At 45.5% G+C, this 26,675-nt stretch overlaps 1 protein-coding gene across 5 annotated transcripts in view; it reads left to right on the top strand.

Moving 5' to 3' along the window:
- PIK3R6 (phosphoinositide-3-kinase regulatory subunit 6) overlaps nucleotides 1–26,675 on the top strand; it is a 67,234-nt gene that overhangs the window by 11,796 nt on the left and 28,763 nt on the right. For 2 of the 5 annotated variants that reach the window (XR_013229373.1, XM_077327500.1), the window contains exons 2-8: nucleotides 6,981–7,172; nucleotides 9,407–9,536; nucleotides 10,522–10,605; nucleotides 14,320–14,411; nucleotides 19,045–19,113; nucleotides 22,014–22,146; nucleotides 24,882–24,951. Coding sequence is in view for 4 of the 5 variants with exons in the window: in XM_077327500.1 (XP_077183615.1) it covers nucleotides 9,482–9,536; nucleotides 10,522–10,605; nucleotides 14,320–14,411; nucleotides 19,045–19,113; nucleotides 22,014–22,146; nucleotides 24,882–24,951 (503 nt within the window). In the remaining variant the exon portion in view is untranslated. Of the gene's footprint in view, nucleotides 1–6,289; nucleotides 7,173–9,406; nucleotides 9,537–10,521; nucleotides 10,606–14,319; nucleotides 14,412–19,044; nucleotides 19,114–20,361; nucleotides 20,625–22,013; nucleotides 22,147–24,881; nucleotides 24,952–26,675 lie in introns of those variants that run through there. The other 3 variants (XM_077327501.1, XM_077327502.1, XM_077327503.1) reach the window with 3 other exon arrangements.

Here is a 26,675-nt window from a genome sequence, read left to right as displayed (position 1 = left end):
TGAACAGTTTGACAGTGCATCCAAGCAACAGGACCTTGTAGTTGTAGATGACTTCTTCTTCCCTGATGTGTGATGGGAGACAAACTCTGCTAAGCATCCAGATTCACACAACTTCCTGATCTGCCTGGCTGACAACTTCCTTTTTCAAATAGTAAAGGAAGCTGTGAGGGGCTCAGCCACATTCAACTCAATTGTGTTAAACCGCCAACCAGTTGGCAAGATATAATAAATGGGTGAAGATGGTGGGGATCTTAGGGAGAAGTCCTCCTAGAATTTCTTTTGCTGGGGGGTGGGGCAGAAGAAAATTTAGCCAGACATCCATGTTAGAATTTAATCAGGCAGACTTTAATGAACTCAGAGGCACAGTGAGAGTCATTCCATGGGCAAGAATGCTGGAAGGGAAAGGAGCAAGAGAAGTTCTTCTAAAACAAGTTTCCTTTTAAGCTCAAGCCATGACTGTTCCAACAAGAGAGAAAAATGGTAGGGGATCCAAGGAGCCTATTTGGATGAACAGAGAACTTCAGAAGGAGACGTTATTCCGATCTTCAAAAAAGGGAGGAAGGATGACCCAGGAAACTACAGACCAGTGAGTCTGACCTCTGTTGTGGGGAAGATAATGGAGCAGATATTAAAGGGAGCGATCTGCAAACATCTGGAAGACAATTTGGTGATCCAAGGAAGTCAGCATGGATTTGTCTCCAACAGGTCCTGCCAGACCAACCTAGTTTCCTTTTTTGACCAAGTAACAGGTTTGCTGGATCAGGGAAATTCGGTTGATGTCATTTACTTGGATTTTAGTAAAGCTTTTGACAAGGTTCCCCATGATGTTCTGATGGATAAGTTGAAGGACTGCAATCTGGATTTTCAGATAGTTAGGTGGATAGGGAATTGGTTAGAGAACCGCACTCAAAGAGTTGTTGTCAATAGTGTTTCATCAGACTGGAGAGAGGTGAGTAGCGGGGTACCTCAGGGCTTGGTGCTCGGCCCGGTACTTTTTAACATATTTATTAATGATCTAGATGAGGGGGTGGAGGGACTATTCATTAGGTTTGCAGATGACACCAAATTGGGAGGACTGGCAAATACTCCGGAAGATAGAGAGTTCAACAAGATCTGAACACAATGGAAAAATGGGCAAATGAGAACAAGATGCAATTTAATAAAGATAAGTGTAAAGTTCTGCATCTGGGTCAGAAAAATGAAAAGCATGCCTACTGGATGGGGGATACGCTTCTAGGTTGCAGTGTGTGAACGAGACCCTGGGGTACTTGTGGATTGTAAACTAAACATGAGCAGGCAGTGTGATGCAGCGGTCAAAAAGGCAAATGCCATTTTGGGCTGTATCAACAGGGGCATCGCATCAAAATCACAAGATGTCATAGTCCCATTGTATACGGCACTGGTCAGACCACACCTGGAGTACTGTATGCAGTTCTGGAGGCCTCACTTCAAGAAGGATGTCGATAAAATTGAAAGGGTACAGAGGAGAGCGACGAAGATGATCTGGGGCCAAGGGACAAAGCCCTATGAAGATAGGTTGAGGGACTTGGGAATGTTCAGCCTGGAGAAAAGGAGGTTGAGAGGGGACATGATAGCCCTCTTTAAGTATTTGAAAGGTTGTCACTTGGAGGAGGGCAGGATGCTGTTTCTGTTGGCTGCAGAGGAGAGGACACGCAGTAATGGGTTTAAACTTCAAGTACAACGATATAGGCTAGATATCAGGAAAAAGTTTTTCACAGTCAGAGTAGTTCAGCAGTGGAATAGGCTGCCTAAGGAGGTGGTGAGCTCCCCCTCACTGGAAGTCTTCAAGCAAAGGTTGGATACACACTTTTCTTGGATGCTTTAGGATGCTTAGGGCTAATCCTGCGTTGAGCAGGGGGTTGGACTAGATGGCCTGTATGGCCCCTTCCAACTCTATGATTCTATGATTCTAAGGAGCTAAGGGAGAAAAAGGAAATGTTCAAGAAATGGAAGGAAAGACGTACCTCTAAAAAGAAGGTTGCTAGACACTATAGGTCAGCCATCAGAGAGACCAAAGCTCAGAGTGAACTGAGGTTGGCCAGGAAAGCCTGCTGCAACAACAACAACAAAGTTTATCCAGTTATGTTTGGGAGTAAATGTATGGTAAAAAAGGTGATAGGCCCACTTTTGAGTGAAAATGGAGAAACTCTGACAGAGAGAAAGCAGAAAGGCTCAGTACCTATTTTTTACTTCAGTCTTTCCCCCCTGAAGAATACAAGATAGTAGTGAAGGCATGGCATCTAGGCTTCTGGTTGACAGTGACAGAGAGGTTGTTGAGAGGCTGCACTGAATGAGTACAAATCCCCTGGGCCAATTAGTGTGCACCGGAGAGCACTCAGAGATCTTTCTAGAGAACTTACAGAGCCTTTTCCCATCATCTTCAAGAATTCTTGGAGGACAGGAAATGTGCCACAAGATTAGAGGATGGAAATTATTACCCCAATCTTCAAAACGGGAGGAAACTACAGGTCACTCAATCTGACCTGCCACAGAGAAGAAACTAGAGTAGATTTTAAAGGAATCCATCTGTGATCATCTAAAGGAGAACATGGGGGCTTTACGCACCGGGATCTTTGTAGCAAATTGGTCACTGAATGAAAAATCGCCATTTAAAATAGTACCTGCCTTTGTAGTGGAATCCAGTTGCGTTTTGTAGCGTTTCCCACAGGCTTCCGGTCTCGGCAGAAATCGCTAGAAAGGAAGCGCTATTGCCGAGCTCGTCCCTCCCCTGGCCGTCAAGCAGCCAATGGGCAGCCGTTAGCATGCTCCCAAACAGCCCCTTTCCCTTTAAGAAAGGTTTAAAAAAAAAAAAACAGACCCATTGCAACGAATCTGTGTTAATTCGTTGCAACGGAGAGACCCATCCAGCTGCCTGGTGTGTTTGAGCTGTCGTTTGATCGTTGCCACGCTCCCTCCGAGTGAAAAAAAAAATCCCCCCCCCCTCTCACGGGCCCGATTTTCGGCTGAATGAATGTGTAAAAAATAAAGTGACTGCTTAGTAGTGTGCTTAGTGACTGAAGTGTGCTTAGTGACTGAAGGGGAGGGACTGAAGCCGGGGAAGCCTCTAAACTGAAAGAGGCTCGCTGGTGCGTTTATCCCCGCTCGCTCGGAGAAAAAAAAATGGCGATTGCTTCGCCGGAAGATCAGAGAAGAGAGCCAGGGGGAGGGACTTTGTAGAAACCGCAACAATGTTAACGCACAGGTCTTTTTCGCTAGTGTTGCAGATTGGTTGCAGGAGTGTATCGCTTTCCGGAGGGTGAATCCACTTTTGGGGATTTCCCTGAAAGCGCTACAAGGAAGCGCTTTTTGCAGATTGGTTTCAGGTGTGTGGCAGATTGTCGACGACGTTGTGCAAAACAGCAAATCAGTAGCGTTTTCAATTGGCAACCATTGTGCTATTTTGAAGGCGTGCAAAAAGCCCCATGGTGTTCTGGGAAAGTCAGCATGGATTTGTTCCAAACAGGTACTACCAGATCAACCTCATTTCATTCTTTGATCAAGTGACAAACCTACTGGATGATGGGAATGGCATCAACATTATTTACTTGAATTTTGGTAAAGCTTTTAACAGAGTTTCCCATGATGGCTAAACTGAATGACTGCAGACTGGACTCTGGAATAACTAGGTAGATAGGGAACTTGTTGGAAAACTGCTTCTAGAGAGTAGTTGTTAATAGCATTCCATCTGATTGGAGGCAAGGATCCAGTGGGGTGCCACAGGATTCCATTCTGTGCCTGGTATTTTCAATATATGTATACATGATCTAGATGAGGGGGTGGAGTGACTACTCATTAAATTTGCAGATGACACCAAAATTAGAGGAATCACAAACATCCCAAAAGAACTCAAAGAGCTCTGAACACACTGGAAAAGTGGGTGGATGTGAATAAGATGCAGGTCAACAAAGATAAGTGCAGAAATCTAAAGCTAAGTAACAAAAATGACAAGCATGCATTATTTCTATCTATTACATTTCTGTACCGCCTTCCCTGGGGCTCTGGGTGGCTTACATGTAGATGGGGGTAGCAATTTACATGAACAAGTTTCTTTGGATATAGGTTAAATGTAAGCAAAACATGAGTTGCAGGATCAAAAAAGGGTAATGCAGTCCTGGGGTGTGTCAACAGAGGCATAACATCCAAACTGAATGATGTCATGTTTCTTCTGTATTCCTCAGTGGTAAGACCACACCTGGAGTAATACATGCAGTTCTGGAGGTCTCACTTCAAAATAGATGTGGACAGAATGGAGCTGGTGCTGAGGAGGGCAATGAAGATAATCATGAGTCTGAAAACCAAGCCTTACATGGAAAAGCTGAGGGACTTGGGAATGTTCAGTATGGAGAAGAGGAGATTGAGGGGGGGGGTAGTTCTCTTTAAGTATATGAAAGGCTGTCACTTAAAAGAGGGCAGGGAGCTGCTCCTGTTGGCAGCAGAGAATAGGACTTGTGATAATGTGTTTAAATTATGGTAGCAGCTGAATACTAGGATTTTTAAAAAACAGACAGAGTAGTTCAGCAGTGGAATTGACTGCCTAGGAAGGTGGTGAGCTCACCCTCACTGAGAGTCTTCAAGCAGCGATGTTATAGTCTGATCCTGCACTGAGCAGGGGGTTGCACTAGATGGCCTGCATGGCCTCTTCCAAGCCTATGATTCTATGAAATGATGCTTTCCTGTAAATCACTGAGTACAGCACAGGTGTGTGTGTGTAATAGATTCAGCTTGATGTAGTGGTTAGGAGCGCCGACTCCTAATCTGGTGAACTGAGTTGGATTTCCCCGTTCCTCCTCATGCAGCCAGCTGGGTGACCTTGGGCTCGCCACAGCACTGATAAAGCTGTTCTGACCGAGCAGTGATATCAGGGCTCTCTCAGCTTCACCTACCTCACAGGGTGGCTGTTGTGGGGAGAGGAAAGGGAAGACAATTGTAAGTCGCTTTGAGACTCCTACTAGAGAAAATCAGCATATAAGAACCAACTCTTCTTTCTTCTTCCTTATCTTTCTATGAACCAAATTCTTAGCAAAGGATGGGATTTATGAAAGCTTCCCTCAGAACACAATGCCCAGTAAATTTAGGGAAATATTCCCCTTGCCACTTCATAGTTTGTGTTGCCCCTGTAATTTTTCTGGCATGATGGACAAAATGAAAATGCCCACGTGTGTGTGTGTTGGTAGGTAGGTATTTTTATATGAATATGACTAAGATGAGAGCATTTTGGGTTTGAGGTTATTTGTAGCCTTGGTGGTCACTCTAACGTAGGTGTGAAGAGGAAGCCAAGCTGTCTGTATACATTTCCTGCTGAACGGGGCCTCAAAATAGAACTACGGAAATGTTGAGGTGACAAAGGCCTCAGTAGGGCTGTTTCTATGACAGGTCATGTGACTCAACATTAGTGGCTGATGTTGACCATTGGATGCAAAAGGAAGCTGTCACTCCCTCCAGGTGTAGGTGTTACTAGTTTGAGCAGAGACATTGTAAATGGATTTGCTGTTTTAAAATCCAAAGCTACTATTTTCTATGTAATCCTTAAATTCTAATGTATTAATCACTTGGAAGTTACTCCTCTGTGTTTTTTAGTGAAACACCACAAGAGTTCCATAATACTTCATCCTAAATATGAATAGGGAATGTTTTGGTTTGTCAGTGAGTTGTAGTATAACCTTCTACCTGTATGAATTTGAAATATAGATTTCAAGTGTGAAGAGAATTCATTAAATTCATGGAGAATAATTTCCTTTAAGTCACTCACTAAGATGCATTTCTTGCCAACTAGTGGTACACAACAGGATCCTTTAAGTGAAGTGTGGGTCTATGATCTTGGGCTCCACTCCATGCTAGCCAAATGAGACACTTCTTCCCAGCTAAGGAACAAATTGATCCAGAAGGCTCCATAGCTGAGAGTTCTTATATTAAACCAAAAGCCATGGTTGTTCCTATCCTTGCTATCCTCCCATATCTGTATAGGCAACTAAAAAACAGAGTTTTCATGAAAAATGGATACGTCTGGATGGCGGACATTAAAATCAGGAGATCCTTGATAAATGTCACTGATAAATTGTTTTAATTTGCTGCTAATGGTTATATATAGATATCTTTTATTTAATAGTATTTGATATACTATCTGATTTTATAGATCTATGCTATAACTGACTTTTTATGTTGCTGGATGTATTATGTAACTTACTTTTATATTCTGCTCATGTACAGTAAATTAATTGCTTGCCTGCCTGCTTGCTTGCTTGTATAGGCAAACATCCAATCTATTTATCCCTGGTGGCTGCAATTAAAAGCAGTTTTGTGGCTTCTTATGCCTCTTTGTAAAACAAATCTCTCACAAGCATGTCTGTATGCTAGCATGGATAGGAACAACTAATGGTATTAATTCACTGGTATTTCAAAGGCTACACTTTTAGTTCTGCAGAGGAGAAATGGAAACCATTGCTCTGTACTTGCCCCTGGTCTAGTACTGGTATGAACTTGTTCTGGAAAAGAACTGAAAAGATCCCTGGGGTGCAAGCTGCCTTTTATGTTCAGAGAAGGCCACTGTTATTTTGCAGTATCTGCATTCTAAAGAACAAAAACAAAACACCAAACCCCACAGGGTAGTAGCACAAGGATGTTCTTAGGCATCCAGACCGAGAAGCCCAAACAGTGATGATATTGGAAGGAGGGGGGCGTGGAGCTGACTGACACCAAACTTCTGCCTCCTGCAGAAGGGTTTCTGTGTCAAAAGATGAATGCAGTGCCTTGAAGAGAGTCAAGTTCCCTCACCAAGTCTCCTGTCTCAAGAGATCACTTGGAAGATAAGAATGTTTTCTGGATGAATACAATTGGTTGAACAACTGCCCTAATTTTACTGGCTTTCCTTCTAGCAAGGGGAAATGATGAGCATGTTTGAAGTGGGGGCTTCTGGGCAAGGAGGAATCTATATCCATTCTAATTCTTTCACATGCTTGCAGGTGTTGACTGGGACAGGTGTGCCTGGAAAAGCAAGTTTGTCTTGGGCGTGCTCAGCTGTGAGAACAATCGACAGATTCAAAAGTAGTCCGGCAATATCCCAGCTTTCAATCTAGGTGTGGTTGCTGGTGGCTGACTTGTTGCTGTCTTGTCCCTAGGACTTCGTTCCCCTCGAGCACAGTGTACCATGCTGGGTAAGCAGTACTACATTTTCAGTCCTGCTGTCATTATCCAGACCTTCAGCCTGACATACAGTTGGTTATCTCCAGGTGGGGCCTGGAGATTTCCTGGAATTACAATGGCTCTCTGTACTGAAAAAGGCTACTTTGGAGGATAGATGCTCTGGCATTACACCCCACTGAAGTCCTGTCCTCCCCAAACCCAAGCTCCAGGCATTTCCCAACCAGGAGTAGGCAGCTCTATACCTTGTAGCTCTCACAGCAGGGATCCCCTGGAATTGGAGCTCATCTTCAGTTGGCAGAGATAAATTCCCCTAGAGAAAATATCTGCTTTGGAGGGTGGACTCCATGCTGCACTGAGGTCTCTCGCTGCCTGAAATCCCACCCACTTCTGGATCCACCCCCAAAGTCCCCAGATATATCTTAACCCAGAGTTGGCAGAAGTACAGGCAGGATTTCGAAGAGGCAGAGGAACTAGAGATCAAATTGCCAACATACGCTGGATCATGGAGAAAGCTAGGGAGTACCAGAAGAACGTCTACTTCTGCTTCATTGACTATGCTAAAGCCTTTGATTGTGTGGAACACAACAAATTGTGGCAAGTTCTTAAAGAGATGGGAATACCAGAGCATCTTATTTGTCTCTTGAGAAATTTATATGCAGGTCAAGAAGCAACAGTGAGAACTGAACATGGAATCACTGACTGGTTCAAAATTGAGAAAGGAGTTCGGCAAGGCTGTATACTGTCGCCTTGCCTATTTAACTTGTATGCAGAGCACATCATGAGAAATGCGGGATTAGAGGAGTCACAAATTGGGATCAAGGTTGCAGGGAGAAATATCAACAACCTCAGATATGCAGATGATACCACTCTAATGGCAGAAAGTGAAGAGGAACTAAAGAGCCTGTTGATGCAGGTGAAGGAGGAGAGTGCAAAAGTTGGCTTGAAACTCAACATCAAGAAAACAAAGATCATGGCATCCGGCCCTCTCAATTCCTGGCAAATAGAAGGGGAAGAAATGGAGATAGTGACAGATTTTATTTTCCTGGGCTCCAAGATCACTGCAGATGGGGACTGCAGCAAAGAAATTAAAAGACGCTTGCTCCTGGGGAGGAAAACTATGGCAAATCTAGACAGCATCCTAAAAAGCAGAGACATCACCCTGCCAACAAAAGTGCGTTTAGTCAAGGCTATGGTCTTCCCAGTTGCAATGTATGGCTGCAAAAGTTGGACCATAAGGAAGGCCGAGCGTCAAAGAATTGAGGCTTTTGAACTCTGGTGCTGGAGAAGACTCTTGCGAGTCCCTTGGACTGCAAGGCGAACAAACCGGTCAGTCCTAGAGGAGATCAGCCCTGACTGCTCTTTAGAAGGCCAGATCCTGAAGATGAAACTCAAATATTTTGGCCACCTCATGAGAAGGAAGGACTCCCTGGAGAAGAGCCTAATGCTGGGAGCAATCGAGGGCAAAAGAAGAAGGGGACGACAGAGAATGAGGTGGCTGGATGGAGTCACTGAAGCAGTAGGTGCAAACTTAAATGGACTCCAGGGAATGGTAGAGGACAGGAAGGCCTGGAGGATCATTGTCCATGGGGTCGCGATTGGTCGGACACGACTTCGCGCATAACAACAACAAGAGTTGGCAACCTTATCTCACAGACCTATGTCTCCTACAGGTTTCCCCTTAGACCTCTACCATCTCTTTTCCATCCCTTCCCTCTGTCCTCTCCCTCCTCCACTCAGGAAAAAAAATGATTGCATTGCACAGAGCTAAAGGGTTAAAAATTAGGACCTACTGGTGTAGGGGCCAGGTGCGGGGGGATTGTTTAATACCTAAGAACTGTGTAGAAGAGGAGGATTGCATGACAGTTTATTTTCACAGAAAGAAATGAAAGTAGGACTATCTGAATCAAGAGTAGATTTTTTTCATTTTTTTTTTTGTGTTTCTATACTGCCCTTCCCCAGGGGCTCATGTGAAGATATCAGGCTGCAAAATAATTTGCTATTTTGTATGCTGCATACTTTGTGAATTCTATGCTGTGCTGAATAAAATTGCTTTTGATCCCTTTTCCTAATTTCCTACAATAAAATTTATAAAATCTCAACTAAAGACTTTTTATTTGCATACTCTATCCTGAGAGCCTAGAAGCCCAATGGGCTTGATCTGTGACATGATCAGAGTGTGCTGTTAGGGAATGTGATCACTTGGTAATTCTATTACCACATGCTCAATTGTCATCTTGTTTTGCAGAAGTAACAGAGGATACAAGGCTATGCTGAGTGAAACCAAGCTCTCTAGTTGCACAGCTCTCCAACAAGTGTTAGGATGGCTATGCCCACAACCACATCCAGTGGCTCTTCCCCAGCAGTAGAGAATCCAGGTTTGTGACTGTAATTAAAGTGTCAGATGTCTCCGTAGGAAGCATGAACTGCTCCTTTTCTCACCATTATCATGCAAAGGGAGAGACAAGATAATTAAAGTCCTTGTGTCAGTTCTGATGGGGCCTTCAGCTGCATACAAGCTTCTATCAGCAAAGATAGAAGTGATTAGACTGTGTGAATTGGAGATAAACTACTCTAGGGGTTTCATATCTCACCTGCAGGAAGTGTTATTTTTTTTTAAAACTTTTCACTCATTAACCTGGATATCTCAAGCTAGCCTGATCTTGTCAGATCTCAGACACTAAGCAGGGTAATCCCTGCCAATATTTGGATATATAGATATAAATCTTTGTTGGTCTTAAAGGTGTTACTGGACTCTGATTTCATTGTGCTACTTCAGACCAATACAGCTACCAATTTGGATATATGGATGCGAGTCCCCAGGCAGGACCTGGGGTCCCCTGGAATTACAGTCATCCCCAGACTAAAGAGATCAGTTCCCCTGGAGATTATGGCTGCTTTAGAGGGTGGATTCCATAACATTATACACTGAGGTCCCTTCCTGCCCCAAATCCTGCCCATTCCCAGCTCTACCATCAATGTCTTCAGGTATTTCCTAACCCAGAGCTGGCTACCCTGTTTGGACGGGAGATTATCAAGGAAGACCAGGGTCATGAGGTGGATGCAAGCAGTGTCAAACCACCTCTAAATGTCTCTGGCCTTGAAAACCCTACAGCTTATTATGTATTAAGTATTTTGGCTGTGGCAGTTGATTGTACATATGGTTCTGATCCATAATCCTTTTGATCAAGGAACAAAGTAATTACTGTATTATTTCATCATGTAAACATATTATACACCATTGCAGCTACCCATTTTTTGATGGAAGTTATAGTAATTTGAAAAGCCTGAGCTTGTAAATGACAAAGATTGAGAGACGGAAATGTTTCAGTCCCTTGTGCTATGCTTTTGCTTTTTCTAAAGAGGTGGAGTCAGACTTTCTCCGAAGTGTGCATGCTCTTCTCCGAGAACTTGATGGTCACCATCCAGCCTTCCAGAGTGAGCGAGGTAAGGACTCTCCTAGGACTCTCTGGCTTTGTTAGAGTTTGAATTGAGATTTCCATGCCCGCAGCAGAGGAATCCTTGACTTCTCTATCAGCAGGTTGCTGTGTTGGCAGCCCCAGAGCTTCTGCTTCTGGTGTTTGCTTCATTGAAATAGCTACTCTCATAGCTGTCTATGCTTGGGTGTACCTGCTAAAATTCCAGAGATTAAGACATTGCTAGCCATATAATTCCTCCAGGCATCAAAACTGTGTGGAAGGAGCCTTTGTACAATGGTAAACATTCTTTTCTTTCAAAGACTCCAGGTAGTAATAAAACAGGAAATGGCTTTTGTCTGATAGAAAGGGAGATGCCAGTTTTGTTTTGCTTTTTTGGGGGGTGGGGGTGGGGGGAACAGACTAGGCAAAATGGAACATTCATGTGACTCACCTATATGATGGCCATATTGTCAGGTGGGGTCACTAAATGTGCCAGTGACTACTGAATACAGAATGGCCTATGACCTTTATGATGACCACCTACCATTCATCCAAAGTCTGAGTCTAGGGGCACCTTTAAGGCTAACAGAGTTTTATACTAGAGGCAAAATACATTGTACCCATGAATACAACGAGGCTAGCACATTCACCTGCACTGTAACCTCCTTGGTTTCTGCCCCTCCCCCCCCCACACTTGGTCTTGGGATCCAGTGTGGTGAAGTGGTTAAACAGTAGCAGACTCTAATATCAAGAGATGGGTTTGATTCATAACTACGCCTCCATATGCAGCCAGCTGTGTTGCCAACCTCCAGGTGGGGGCCTGGAGATAATAACTATCTTCAAGGAAGAAGGAAAACTGGCCTGGAAGGAAGGAAGGAAGGAAGGAAGGAAGGAAGGAAGGAAGGAAGGAAGGAAGGAAGGAAGGAAGGAAGGAAGGAAGGAAGGAAGGAAGGAAGGAAGGAAGGAGAGATTGTGTGAGAGAGAGAGGAAAGAGAAAGGGGAGGGGAAGGGAGAAAGGGAGAGAGGAAGGAAAAGGAGGGAGAAAGGAAAGATGAAAGGATGAAAGAAAAAAGTGTGAGCAAGAGAGAGAGAAAAGAAGAAAAGAGGGAAGGAAGGCGAGCCGGGTTTGATTCCCCCCCCCCCACATGCAGTCAGCTGGGTGACCTTGGGCTCACCACAGCACTGATAAAGCTGTTCTGACCGAGCAGTAATATCAGGGCTCTCTCGGCCTCACCCACCTCACAGGGTGTCTGTTGTGGGGAGAGGAAAGGGAAGGCGAACGTAAGCCACTTTGAGACTCCTTTGGGTAGAGAAAAGTGGCATATAAGAACCAACTCTTCTGCTGTTCTTCTTCAAAGGCTGGGCCAGGAAGGCCACCGTGGATCTGCTCTCTTCCTGCCCTCCCCTCCCCTCCCCTCCACATCTCCCAGGCAGGGAAGGCTGTGTGTGTGTGTGTGGGTGCATCCTTCCCTCTTCTCCTCCATATCTTCCAAAGGTCAGACTATGTGGGGAAGGCAACAGGGGGAGAGCTGCCTCCTTCCCACCCACCCCCACATCTCCCAAATGTCAGGCTGCTTGGGGAAGGCCATGGGAGATGGGCTGCCTCCTCTCCACCAGCCCATCTCCCAAAGGGCAGGCGGGGCAGGAAAGGCTGTGAGGGTGTTGTCTGCCTCCTTCATGACTCCCCCACCATGACTCCCCCACATCTTCCAAATGCTGGACAAGGCAGGGAAGGCTGCAGGGGAGCTGCCTCCTTCCCCCCATCCCCCATATCTTCCAAAGGCCAGACTGGGTGGGTAATGCCATGGGGGGAGCGCTGCCTCTTTCCTTCTCACCCCACATCTCCCAAGGGCCAGGCTGGGCAGGGAAGCCCACTGGATCCCTCAGCGCCTCTGAGGAGAGGGAGGGTGGGAAAGGCAGAGTGCTTCAATGACCAGCTGAAGGGCCATGGGGAGATCTTGTGAACCCAGGTCCTGTTAGCGAGGACTCATTGGAAGAAAAGCCTTGCCAGCTTCACATAGGGAGTATAATATAGGCTTTGACCACTTGATGCCCATTTGTGGAAACTTTATGAACCTGTATGGTTCAAGTAATACTATGACATAGAACTGGTATTATTAGAGTAAAGAAAATACAAGAGTCACTGAGGAAGACTGTATTGGTTGAAAATGAAGCATTGTTCCTGGGGCACATTTTGACCCTTGGGTGAAGAACTAATAAATTTCTGGTACATTGCCATTATCAGCTTGTTTATATTGCTTGATAGCTGAGTCCAACCAGTTGTTCAACAGGCAGAGAGCTCTGATTAGTAGGAGGGAATGGAGCTGCAGATAAACTAGGGCTTAGATTCCAAAATTGTTGCAGGAGATCCTAATTCTTCTGCCCAGCCTTCATCTGCAGCTTCCTGCCTTGTCAGTCCACCTGGTTCACCTGAGCCAATTAAGCAATGCCACCTAAGTATTGGAAGATAACTCCAGTCTAAAAAACTCCACACCATGTTAGCAAGACAGTTGCTGGCTGTAGAAGACTGTGAGTCATCACAGAGTGCTGCCAGCCTGTATTAATGAGGCTGGGAGGCCTGGGTTATGGACACAACCTGTGGCCTGTTCCTTCTGCTGATGCCATTGGACTGCTTGAAAGAACCATTGATTCATTGGACTGAGTTAAGACATTTATTGCATTCTGTCTGTCCCTTGGCATTCTGTTTTTGAAATACTGATTATCTCTGCCTTCCTATCAGCTCACTTCCTATCAGCTTCATTCCAGCAGAGAGATAAAACCTGAAACCAACACAGGAGGCAAAGGAAGCAGCTGGCTTCCCTCCTTTGCCTGGGAAGATGGAGGGTGGGAAAAGGCTGAGGATGGGGCACTCTACTCTCTCTGAAGGGCCTTTCAGAGAGGCTGGCACCTCTTCCACCTGGCAAGCTGCAGGAAGAGAGAAAAGAAGACAGATAAGCCCCACAATTGGCCCTTATTGGGAGAGTGCTCTCTCCCTATTGGCAGCACCCCCCAGGGAGGGCCAATCGGGCAGGGAATGAGTTATCAGCATGCAACTTGAACTATATAATATTTAGTGATAGTGATGATAGTGATAAGGCTTTGTGTGCACACACTTTCTTTGGTACTTTTGTGTGCACAAAAAAGCTTATACTTTGAAAAAAAAACCTTTATCTGATGGGATTGGGCTTGCCTGGGCTATCCAGGTCAGGGGTATCATAGGTCTTAAGGCTCTCCATCAGTTGGTAGCAGATTGAAACCTGGCCACACCTGGACTATAGGGCTCGATGGTAGCTCTTTTGGTCATGGGTAGCTTTTCCCCTAAGGTGAGCTCCCATTGCTCTCTCCCTTGGCATTACCTGACCAGCCCTGCCAGTTTGTCAGTATAAAGGCTTCCCTGATTCCTTTTGAAGGGTTACAGTTAAATCCATTTAAATTCCTGTGTTTATGTTCTATTTCCATGGTTTATTTCAGTTACCCCAGAAACTGGTTCCTCTACAGAACAGAAACAGCACACTTCATTAACCAACTATGGTTGTTATAGGACCTAATCCAGTTAATTGTGCAAATTGTTTTGCAAGAGTGAGCCTACAGAAAAAATATATACCTTGGCCTTCCTAAGGGAAAAGCCTCTCCTTGCTGCTGCTTACTCACTCCCCTCTGGCCCCATATTTACAAGGCTTTACCCTTCCCCGCTTATTGCACCAATGAAATACTGACAGTTGCTTTGGCTTTGGTCTCCTAGGGATGCTGCGATGGACTTTGCACAAGAAAATTGAACGGAATCTGAGCAATGGAGTCCTCTTGGTCAAAATCTTAGTAAAAGAACTGGAAAGGGTAAGAATGAGCAGCAGAGAGAAAGAAGGGTGGGGAGTGCTCTTGGCAGCATATAGGAACCCTTTTCTAAAAGCAGGAATCTATGGCTTACTGCTCACTCTTTTCCTGCATGTTGCAAATGAGGCATCAGCCTTGCTTTGTACTTGCATAGGGCATTGAACAGTTTTTCTACACAACACAGCTATAGAAAAAGCCAAGAGCTGTGCTTTGCCTAGCAGTCCCTGAATCTTTCTACCGGTTCCCATCCACTATCAGAAAAGTGCCTCAGTACACTGTTTCTTGTCTTGAACAGCAAGTGCCCCAATGTCCTTTGTTGTCCAAAGAACTGGAAGGGTGCCAGGTGTCTGAACCTCTCAGGCTTCAGAGAAAGATCTGATAATAGCCAACTAAATGCATCTATCAAGGTCCACTATCTCAAACCATCAGCCAGGGAATGATAGGGGTGGGGAGCTCAGTAACTGCAGAATGCAGATCTGCATACAAGAAGCAGCCTTCGCCATCTCATGTAATGCGGAGATGTAAGCCTGATATAAGGCGACAAGGAGAGCCCATTCTTTGCACAGCCTGCTTTTGGCATTGAGAATCTCTGCAATGTTTACGGGGAACCAGCTGGTCTTGAAACCAGGAAGCTTTCATTCACATTTATTGCGCACCTTTGTGCTGCATGAGCCTTTTAATTATCTCTTCAGCAATAATTCTTTCTGGGGAGGCACAATCACAAGAGGCATGATTACCTTCAGTGTGCAGGCTTATTTCCAATTAGAGAATTCAGCCAATAAATCATGACAGACAAACAAACATATGGGGGGGGGGGCACTCAAACTCTGCAGGCTCTTTCAAAGATCTGAGTAGCCATTGTGACCATTTATGCACTGGGAACTTCACTGCCCCGAAGCACAAATTGGGGGCGGATGAGGTGCACCAGGCCAAACGTTCCCCCATGTGGGTGCAGGAAGAGGTGGGGCAACCTGCCATGTCTAAAACTCCAGCCTGCAGCCTGGCATGAAACCCCCAGTGCATAAACGGTCTGTGTGCCTATAAAGGGGAGATGTAATGAAAAGGTGCAGATCACATGGAGCAGTGGTCCCCAACCCCCGGTCCGGGGACTGGTACCGGTCCATTGATAAGTTGGTACCGGGCCGCAGCTACTCTTTGTCCACCTCCCTGGCTCCTGCTTCAGGGGCTGCCCTGCCACTCTGCTGCTGGCTCACCTTTGGTGCTCTCCACAAGCCGCCATGGCTGGGTCTCCCCCTCGACGTGGCACTGCACAGCTGCTGCTGGCAGCGCCCCCAGCAGGCAGGGGGAAGTCAGGAGCGCTGGTGGAAAAGCAAGTGAAGCAGGGGCTCAGGCGGTGGTGGTGACATCCCTCGGCAAAAGACTACTCCCCCCCTCCCGAGCCGCAGTAAAATTGTCAAGCATTGGCTGGTCCCCGGTGATAAAAAGGTAGGGGACCACTGACATGGAGAGTGCCTGTGGACACAGTCTTTCTTCAGACCTTGGGACAGTGGGCACAATCAACCCACTGTATTTATTCTATTAGTTTTATTGTGTGGCTAGGGTCACTGCTGAAAATAACATACAATGTTTTATAGTGTGCCAAAATGCTTCCATCAAATTTCTTTCAAGATAATGGCTTATCCCCAGCTACAACCCCCCCCCCCAAAATGACAGTTTTGCAAACATTTTTCTTTTACAAGAATTACCAGACAGTTACACCTAAGTTATTGTTGTAAAAAGGGCTTTGCAATTTTTTTCCTCATTTATCTCTACAACAGCTTGGGGGTGATAGTTGCTATTCCAATTGTGTATCTGGGAAGACAAAATGACCTGTCCGAGGCCAATTAATGACCTTGTGGAAATCAGAACTTAGCTCTCAGTGGGTTTGGACTCTCCCCAGTGAAAGTATGTGTTAGCTCCCCTGCTCCCCCATCCCCCAGCTTCTCATGGGCCCAGCTCCCTACAAATTTTGTCCTGTGCCTTATTCTCACTTTTAGCGAGTTTCCAATTGGCCTAAATACACCAAAATTATGTTAATTGGTAGGGCTGGCAACTCTGGGTTGAGAAATTCCTGGAGATTTGGGGTTGGAGCCTAGGAAGGGGACTTTGGCGCAGTATAATGCCATACTGTCCTCCAAAGCAGTGTTCCCCAACCACCGGGCCGTGGAGGCCTCGGTACCAGGCCACATCGGGGGGAGGGAGGAGTGGGTGCTACCGTGGCAGCAGGCGCACTTCCCTCCCCCCCCCCCCCCGTGGCTGGCGCGCACTCGCTGCACTGGGAGAGATTGCCGAGTACCGTGCCACGGGGGGAGGTGCAAGCGCCGGCAGGTGTATGTGGGCGCCTGTGCCTGCGCCTCCACATGCAGCATGGGATTTGCTGCGTCGGGAGGTGGCCGATTGCTCCCAGCACAGCAAGTGCTGTGTCATGGGGGGGACAGAGGTGCGCCTGTTTTGAGGTTGCCGGCGCACTGGCGCCCGCACCCCCCTGTCCCCCTCCCCGGTCCCCGGGCCTCCCTCTCCCCCCCCCCACTGGTCCCCAGCCCGAAAAAGGTTGGGGACCACTGATCCAAAGCACTTATTTGCTCCAGGGGAACTGATCTCTGTATCTTGGAGATTACTTGTAATTTTGGAAGAATTTAGAGGTCCTGCCTACTGTGAAGAGCTAACAATAAGTGTAGACTCATATATGCTGTATATAGCATCTTTAACCGCTCCTAGCGGAGTGGATTAAATAAAGCAGTAAGGGCCCCGAGCGCGGCCCCTGTCTGGGATGAGGAAGGGTGCCAATAGGCTCCATCCCCCCGGACTGACAATTGAAGGGGCCAATTGGCAGGTGCAAAGAGCCTGCCCGCCGCGCACAGCGCGGCTCACAATTGGTCCCTTGCTGCTGGACTGACTAATCGGGAGGCACTTTGCGCCTCCCGATCCGCCCCCCTTCCACTCTCCCCACATTCTCCCGTCCGCCGCCATTATTTGCCTCGCCTTCCCGACAGGAGTGGCGGAGCCAGCAGCGGCAGCAGCAGTGGCGGCAGAGCCGCCACCAGAGGTGGCCGCAGAGTCCACGGAGGCCACCGGCGCTGGGCCCAGCAACAGACCCGCCAGTGGGAGCAGAGCCGCCAGCAGCGGCAGAGCCGCCAGCACCTATGGAGCCGTGATCGGCGGCGGCGGAAGAGCCACGATCGGCGGTGGCAGCAGGGCTGCGATCGGCAACGGAGCAGGACCCACATTTGGTGGCGGCAGCAGAGCCGCGATCGGCGGCGGGACCGCGATCCGCCGTGGCGGGACTGCGATCCATGGCAGAGGCGGGGCCGCGATTGCCGATGGCGGCGGGGCTGTGATTGCCGCTGGAGCCGCTAGCGCCCGCCACCCCCCGCCCCGCCCACACACAGACCCACTCGGACTCCGCTGGGTGAGGCAGGCCACGCCGCGGGTGGGCCACTGACTAACACCTAGCGCCCGCTGTATTTAAACAACCATCAGAAATCTCAGGTATATTTTTTCTGTTTTGTTTATCTTCATCCAAGGTAATTTAGAACTCACAGCATGTCTTCTCTCAGGGCCTCTTTGAACGGTGTGCCCCACTCGATCCAAATAATGATAAATGAAAATGAAAAAGCCAGAAACGGGTACCTATCCTTCCTCAATGGCCATTCTCTTTCAATGCCTGTAAGATGACTGATTCAAAACTGTTCTGCAAGCTATTATATCCTCAGAGTATCACATGGGCATCAAGCTCTCAAAGTAACAGAAAGACGTGCATCTCTCCACCACTTTAGTTTTGAATCACAAAACAGTTTTCAATCAATCATCTTACAGACATTGAAAGGGAACAGCCATTGAGGAAAGGTTTCTTCTGAAAACATGGTAGAAGCCTAACTACCCATTCTGGCCTTTTTCACTTTTCATTATTTGGATTGAGTGGGATACACCGTTCAACGAAACTCTGAGAAACTTTGTTGCTTTGAATAACAATATTTTAAACCATGCTGTTCAGTTTCAGACTGAACATTTTGTGAGTTCTAACTGTCCCTGGCTGAAGATACACGAAACAGATTTCTATTTTTCTGGATTTCTGTTGAGTCCTTTGTTTAGTCTATTTCAGGACTCTTATCTTGTGGTAAATTTTAACAGCCGAAATTGGCATTGTGACTCCATGGGAACTTTCTACCAAGAGAGAAAAAGATAACCTGCATTTGGTGACTCTGGTGAAGGCTTTTCTTGCATTGAATGGACCTACTTGGGAGTCAATGGAGTTTGGGTTTTTAACTCCAGTTATTATGATTTATCTTTGTGACTCAGAGTGTTTATTAACATATGCTATATATACTGGACATGAAAGCCTCCACTTGTTAGCTCTTCACAGTATTTTGCTTTTTTTGGATTGTAAGATTATCTAAGATTATTAGAGGAAGGTGACCTTGTTCTGAACACATACTTCAGCAAAGATCTGACCAGCTCCATGGTAATGTCTCACAAAGAGCTGTCACTAATCTGGGTGCTCCTGTGTTTTTATTTAGCTATTGCTTTAGTAATCTGGCTACATGCTCTCTGACTTCATAGGATGTGGTAGCTACCAAGTGCCAAACAGCTTCAGTTTATTAAACAAGTTATGAACATAATCATGTGCTTTCTCCAGGCAGAAAGATGTGGCTATCGGCAATATATCATCCCCTTGCTTCATACGCTGATGTACACACTGGTGCAGGTGAGAACTACATTTATGGGGCTATAAAATCTGGGGAATTTAATGCTGGACTCCCATGAGGTCCACTGGGCTGTATTATGCTGTGGCTCCATTTTCTAGCTTGGAACACTGTGGGGTGCTGTCTAGGCTCAGCACAGGAATCTATTTTGAATGCCAGCATTAGGTGAAATCAAGAGTGCCTCTAAGTATGTGTGGTATGCATTTCTGTCACCATTGAAAAACACATCCATTGTTTTCAAGCTAAAATGCTATGACTTCTAGAATATTCCTGTTTAGAAATAATTAAGCTCTGGATGCTGACACAATGTGCTTGCATGTATAGATATAGATAAGAGGGTGAAATGGATTTATGGACTATTTTGTTCTTCTGCTAATTCATTCATACTTTTTAGAGAATCAGTTCACAGTATCCTTAAAAATCAATAGTAACCCTCCCCCTCCAGATATTGGGATCTGGATGATTACTTACTATTGTAATAGTTGCATGTCTATGAGCTTATAATATTCATAATGCATTTGTTAATTCTGTAATGGCAAGTTCCATAGTGGCGATGTCATCTTTTTGCCTGTGCATTCTCGCACCCCAGGAAAAATGAATTTAAATTTTCTCAATGGGGAAAGATGTGTAAGATAAAGAAACATAAGGATACATAACAGCAGGAGAAAATAAATCATGAAGAATAACAAGACCACATAGGCAGACATCCAGGGTTTATTGCACACAGAAGGGAAACCTTTCAAATAGTGTGTAGACTATCTACATATGAGAATGTAAATAAAAAGTTGTGGGGAAAATTGTAACGAAGACCAGTGACAAATGTATTTGCAATGATCTAGAATTCAAACCTGTTTGGAAATTTAGCACATGCTTGGAAGCAGTACCTTCCTGTAGCCTTCATAACATCCAGAGCTGAGCACTGATATTAAGAATGATTCTGAGGCTGTGTCCTTTTAAATATCTAGATTATGGACTCTATGTGGGGCTGTCCTTAAAGACTGTCTGGAAGCTATAGTCAGTACAGAATCTATTGTCACAATGTTGACTGGAGTAGGTTTCAGGGACCATATTGCACTAGTTTTGTTCCATCTACACTGGCTTCCAGTTTTCTTTCCATGCTGAATTCAAGGTGCTGGCATTGACCTTTAAAGCCCTGTACAGACTGGGACCAACCTAAGGACCACTTTCTGCCATACAAGCCTGCCTGTTCACTCTGCCCATATTTGGAGGACCTCCTTCGGTTGCCTCACAATGACTGTTTATGCACTGGAGGTTTCATGCCAGGCTGCATGCTGGAGTTTTAGTTGTGGCAGATTGCCCCACCTCTTCCTGCACCCACACAGGGGAGCATTTGGCCAGGTGCACCTCATCTGCCCCTAATTTGTGCTTCTGCACAAGTTCCCAGTGCATAAACGGTCCATCTGACACTTTCTTGGTCATGGCAGCAAAACTTTGGAACTCCCTCTTTAGGGAGATTCATCTTTCTCCCTCTAGCAGTGTCTTCTGCCAGCAGGTGAAAACCTTTTGGTTTTATTTGACGTACACTCCAATAAGAGACTTCTGACCCTCCTTTCTGGTGTTTGTGTGATTTCCCTGAATTATTTCATAATTGTTCAAAGGTTTTTGTGTTTATGTTCACTGCCTTGGGGACCCTGTTCTAAATACTTGAACATGAATTTTAAGTTAAATTAAGCACCTACTGGACCATTTCTTTTCCCTGATGCTTGCTAGCTCACACTTTTCCAGAGATGGAATAAGATTGATTTCTTGGTGCAGCAATTACAAATATCAGGTTAATGTCCTTTGTCTAGTTAGGTAGATGAAGTTCCTTGGAATGTTTCTTAATGAATGTGTGTCAGATGCTTGGTTGGGGGGCGCAGTTGAACTGAAGCTCATCTCTTCTTTCTTCTGCCTGGATTCTTTTCTACAGCCGAATACACATATGACAGCTAATTCAGCTTTTTTGTAGGTGCCCCCTCCAGCTTTGTTAGCCATTGCAATCTGTGGGAATATGCAAGATCTGCAGTATGCATGATTGAACAGAATATGAAGAGTGTCCTGCAGAGGGCATTGGAGAAGATGTGTATTTAGTATAGTTAGAATAGGACCTTCCTGATGATTTTCAGATAATTTCCTTCACTGGGCTGATTGGATCAATAGGATAATCCCTATTCCTTTGAGTACCCTTCCTTCCTGCTTGCCTCCTAGAAAAAGAAAGATTGCAGACTACAGTTAGACAAAGAATTGGGAATCTCTCTCCTCTTTCTGCACAAAGTTTGTTTTTCTTCATAATAAAACTATTCTTTTAAACAATCTGGTGCTTTGCAATCTCTTTGCATATCTAAACTCTGCTGGCAGTTTCCAGTCAAGGACAGATAGCAAAAAACATTTTTATTTGTCCAGCCATTTAGTAGGCATAAGTAAAGTTTGACTCTCATTAAGTGCTTCTTTCCTCTACATTGTTTGAGGCTAGTTTTGGGCAGCTTGCATCTGGGCAGAAGACAGAGGAAATGGAAAGAGCCTGCTCAGCTCTTTTCCCACCTGTCATTTTTCACCCCAAAGTCAGTCATTCCAAGCCATATTTTCATGTAGGGAAACTATGCAAGCAGGATTATTTTTGTCACCATTGGAAGCTTAAAAAATTAAAGAAAAACAAGCACTAGTCCTTTCACAGCTATTCTACAAAAGACAGCCTATGTTTAGTTGGGATTCTGATCACAGACTCCATTCAACAGGAGGTGTGAATTCTGGTGATTCCCAGTGAGACTCTATTGAATTAAGAGTGTAGGTCAGCCATTGGCCTTCAACATGGAGGCATATCTTCTTCTAGATGAGAACTAGACTGAAGCTGAATGCTCAATGATTTCTGATTCAAATTTTACTCTCCCTTTTTCTTCTATAGGCACCTGGTGTTCCGGATGCTTTGTATGAGCGGGTATATGATTTCTGCAAGAAATTACTGACACTACCCAAGCCATATTGCACCATTGGATTGCACTATGCTCGGCAATTAAAACTGGAAAGGACAGTACCAGGTATGCAATATATTCTTCTGACATGTTTGATTCAGTGCCGGAGAAGTGTGCATAGGATGGATTATTTAAGGGCAACATCCAATGTGATATACATGGAGATTGCTTCCACACCAAAGTTTTGCTTCCATACTGGAATAGCGGGGAAACATTCTTTTTTGGTTTTCTCTATCCTCACTACACTCTTTCCCAAACCTGCTTTAATATAATCTTTTTGGAAATAACAGTGTCTGGCATTATTGTACTATCTGGACAGGAAAATTGTGCATTTTCAAAGATTCCATCCACATCTGCACTGTTTTCTTATGATAACCCTCTTGTGGCTATATAAAACCAAAAGAGAGCTTTTTGAAGACTTTTTGGACAAAGAAAAATAATAATTGCTATAGTTCTTATATAGCAGTATAACATTTACTGGGTTTTTTAAACCCTCAAGGCACCTCCAGTTGCACAGTGGGGCAAATGGAACCTTAAAGGGCTGGCAAGAGGGAAGTAGGCAGAAAAACCTCATGTGAAACCTCAAGTGCCAATAGTCATGCCTCAGTGTTTTGTACTGGTGATAAGAGCAACATGGTGAATCTTTGCTGTGTGGAAGCAGCTGGAGATGCAATCAATTATTTCTTATGGTGATACAGGTAGGGAAAAAACTGATATTGAGGCAAGAGAGGGCAAATTGGAGGTAAATGTCTTTCTGATAGATCAGAAAGTAGGGCAGATCCCGAAAGCACTATTGTTTAAATATTGTAGCACAAACAGCAGCTATTTTCTCAGCTGCTTGATTTCTGTCATATCAATTCCCTTCTTGGTGCTGCCTTCCAGGAAAGAGACCCACCTTTTCCTCAAAAACAACATGCCACCTCGTCCCTTCTGTGGGTTTTATTAAAAACTCACTTTGGCTTCTTATGCACGGCGGCAGCTACTGCGCACTGCCGCCTTCCCATTGCAGTGGGCCAGGATGCCCCGCCGTTCCCTGTGTATGCACGGGGGCAGGCATGCTTGGTTGCCCTGGCGTAGTGTGCGCACGCACGCTGAACGCTGGGGCCAGAAGGTACGCTGGTGGGGGGGAGGTTTGGACAGCCCGGGGAGGGAGTGGGGGGCATGCCCCCTCTGCAAGCCCAAGTGGGGGCAGGGGGTCGCCCCTGCCAGCTCCGGGGCTCCACGGAGCCCGCAGAGGCGCCCGGTGTCCCTACAGGGACACCGTAGGGTCGGGCCTAGGTTGGCCGACAAGCCTGGTGCTGGCGATTACGCACAGCGCCGGGCCGCTGCAGCCCCGGCTTACCCAGGAAGCTACGGAGGATCCTGTGGTCACTACGGAGAATCCTGCGGTTACTTACTGCGGGCCTTCCGTAGCCCTGGACTGGGAGGCGCCCACACTGGCAGTGGCAGCGAGAGTTAATCAAAGCGCTCCTGCTGTCAGTGCAGGCATTCTGGCCTGTGCATAATGGGCTTCTCAGAATATTCTGAAAATGGAAGACTAAAGTTCAATATGGACCTAGATCTTTTCTCAGTGGGTATTCCCAAATCCATGAGATGTAGGAAACTTGTCTATTGCTGGCACTTAGTTGCTTGAAATTGTGCTTCTGAAGACCCAGACTTGGTCCATCTACATGTACTGGAGGGAAACGCAAAGACATTTTACACATGACAAATGAACAGTTCTTACTTGTAGGTGTGACAGACTGCATTTTACAGGCTCATAAATGCTGAATAAACATATAATGGTAAAGAGTTAATGCTTCACAGAGCCAGAGATGCTTTTGAGTGACAGGCTGCTCAAAGGAATGTGTTTGGATAGAGTCAGCTGAGCAGAGAGACGTGGGAATGGATTGCTGAAGATAATTCAGTCTGAGTTTAGCCCTGACTGTGAAATGTTTGACTCTGGCTGAGGAGGGGTTATCTCGGACTGAAAACCGTTTCATGCTGACTGAGGACTGGGAAGATTGGCAAGGAGGAGTAAGTGGGAAAGGAATAGATCTTGTAGTTAGAGAAGGGATTCCCTGCACAGTTAAAAGGGAGATAGCTCTAAAGAGTGGAGTGATCCCTGATGTGCTCAGAGAAAGAATCTAGGTCCTGAGTAGTGTCTCCCTGCTTTCTGCCTTCTGAATCCTGAAGTCAGTTAAGTGAACTGGATTCTTTAGGAAACATTGAAACAAAAGCATCTCATCTCAATTACTCTAAAACTGTGTGAAAAGCTTTAAAACTCAATTGCTGGAAACATATGAACTGTAGTTTGTGTAAACATTAAGTTACCTCAGAGTACTTATTGATTTACCACAGGCATTTTACTCTTGATTTCATCTGACTTATCCCCCTCTATGTTGAATAAAATATTTAGTTTGTTTTTGAATGTTATAAAGCACCACATGTGTCATTTCAGAAGTTTAAGTTCAGAGCTAATTTTGTCTCTTCTTGGGCTGAGTTAGCATCAGAATTCAATAATATAAAAGGGTGGAACAGCTATGTATCTTCAGACAGGAAGAAGCAAGATAAAGGGGTTGCTCGGTCAGAAGGGCATTAAAAAAAAGGGAATACCCTGCATCTGAGTGAGAGAATGGTTCTTGGTGGTTTTCTTAGAGATGTTTTGGAGACTAAGGTTCTCAGACCATACATCAATTTTTATTTTTATTCATGAAGTGTATTGCCTTGTAAACAAGTTTTATGATAGTAAGATCAAGTTAACAACACTATAAACCTGTTTATAGTTTGATAGCAACCTTCGTGTTTGTTTTGCTCAATAGGAATACTATATCAAAGACTCGTTTCTGCAGAGCAGAGCCTAAAGAATGACTCATTCCCTTATCAGCAAAAGTAAGTGCTGGGCTTCCCACCGGACTCTGAAATGCCGGTTTCATTCTGTTCTAAAACATGCTGTTTGTCACCTCTTGAAATTAGCATTTAATTTCATTGGGCAGTGAGCTCAGAAATCATACAAAGTGAAGCATAGATAGAGCAAGGATAAAACTCTGTTAAAGGAGGTGAGAGGCCAGCACACATATCAACACTTATTTCCAGTTTGTATATACCAGACTTCAAGCCTTTAAATATCTTGCCTCAAGAGATAGCCTGATTCTACGGATGGGCACGAACCTTAAAAAGGTGGTTTGATTGGGGCGGCCCCTGAACTGAACCTCAACCTGAACTGAACTGAACCTCAACTGAACACAACAGGCCCTAATAGAGCTCATCCAGCACATTTAGTTCCCCCTTTCTCCCAGCTGCTGTGAGCCATAGATGGAAGCGGGGATAGGCCAGGAAAGGACTTCTTTTCCCTGTTTCTCCTGGCCGTTGCTCACCACAGCTGGGAGAAAGGGAGCAGCGACTTCCCAGGAAGGGGTTTCATTTAACCCTTTGGTTATACTCCCCCCTTCAAATGGGCAGGGTGCAAGACCAAATGCTTAAATGGCTGCTACCCATTTACACTTAACAACTGGGCAGCAGACTGAGCACCCCTCAACTGTTAGACGTCACAGTGAGGGGCAGTATATAAACTGAACAAATGAATGACTGGCACTGAATACCTGAACTGCCCAAAAGTCCAGTTGCTTCCTGAGCTTCAAACTGGCCCAAATTCCGCCTGAATTTTGGCTCATGAGTTGGTTCTTGCCCATCCTTACTGATCCCCCTTATTAGAATCTATCAGACTGTGCAATGGTGCTTGTACAGTATAGCCATGTCCCTGAATTCAACGGTGATGCTACTAAATGACTGTTTTATCCTCACAACAGTCCTGCAAAGGTGGCTTAGAGACTGTCTGGCCCCAAGTCACTCAGGAAGCTTCATGGCAGAGTGAGAATTTGAACCTGGTTCTCTTCAAATCTTGAGAGCCTCTTGTGGCGCAGAGTGGTAAGGCAGCAGAAATGCAGTCTGAAGCTCTGCCCATGAGTCTGGGAGTTCGATCCCAGCAGCCGGCTCAAGGTTGACTCAGCCTTCCATCCTTCCGAGGTCGATGAAATGAGTACCCAGATTGCTGGGGGGTAAACGGTAATGACTGGGGAAGGCACTGGCAAACCACCCCGTATTGAGTCTGCCATGAAAACGCTAGAGGGCATCACCCTAAGGGTCAGACATGACTCGGTGCTTGCTCAGGGGATACCTTTACCTCCTCAAATCTTAGCTAGCACCATGATGCATCTTCAAATGCTCCTGCAGGTATATCTGGGAACCTTTGACCAAACAGTTTCCCAAGTGTGTGTATGTGAGTTTTTAAAAATGGGTGCTCAAATGTGTGTGATGTGTACATGCTACATATCTGGTATGGAGAACAGTGGTCTGACACCTGTGCAGTTGAAAATGTGGTATTGCCTTTGTTCTGATTACTGTGAGTCATCCAGAGTTTTTTGTACAGCCAGAGTATTTGTCTAGATTTGTGCCCTTTAGTTCTGGGACTGAGTTCTACCCAGTGAAGTTAGTGGATCCGGAAACTAACCTTTACTAAATCTTAGGGTATGAAAAATAGTCATCATGAAGTGATATTACAAATTAGAGAAAACATTCACCATAAAACCTAAGGCAGAGGTCCCTATTGGCCTCTT

The sequence above is a fragment of the Paroedura picta genome, chromosome 3, assembly GCF_049243985.1.
Source record: "Paroedura picta isolate Pp20150507F chromosome 3, Ppicta_v3.0, whole genome shotgun sequence".
NCBI classification, from domain to species: domain Eukaryota; kingdom Metazoa; phylum Chordata; class Lepidosauria; order Squamata; family Gekkonidae; genus Paroedura; species Paroedura picta.
The sequence above is the reverse complement of the archived record's forward strand: the minus strand, read 5'-3'. Positions and strand labels throughout refer to the sequence as shown.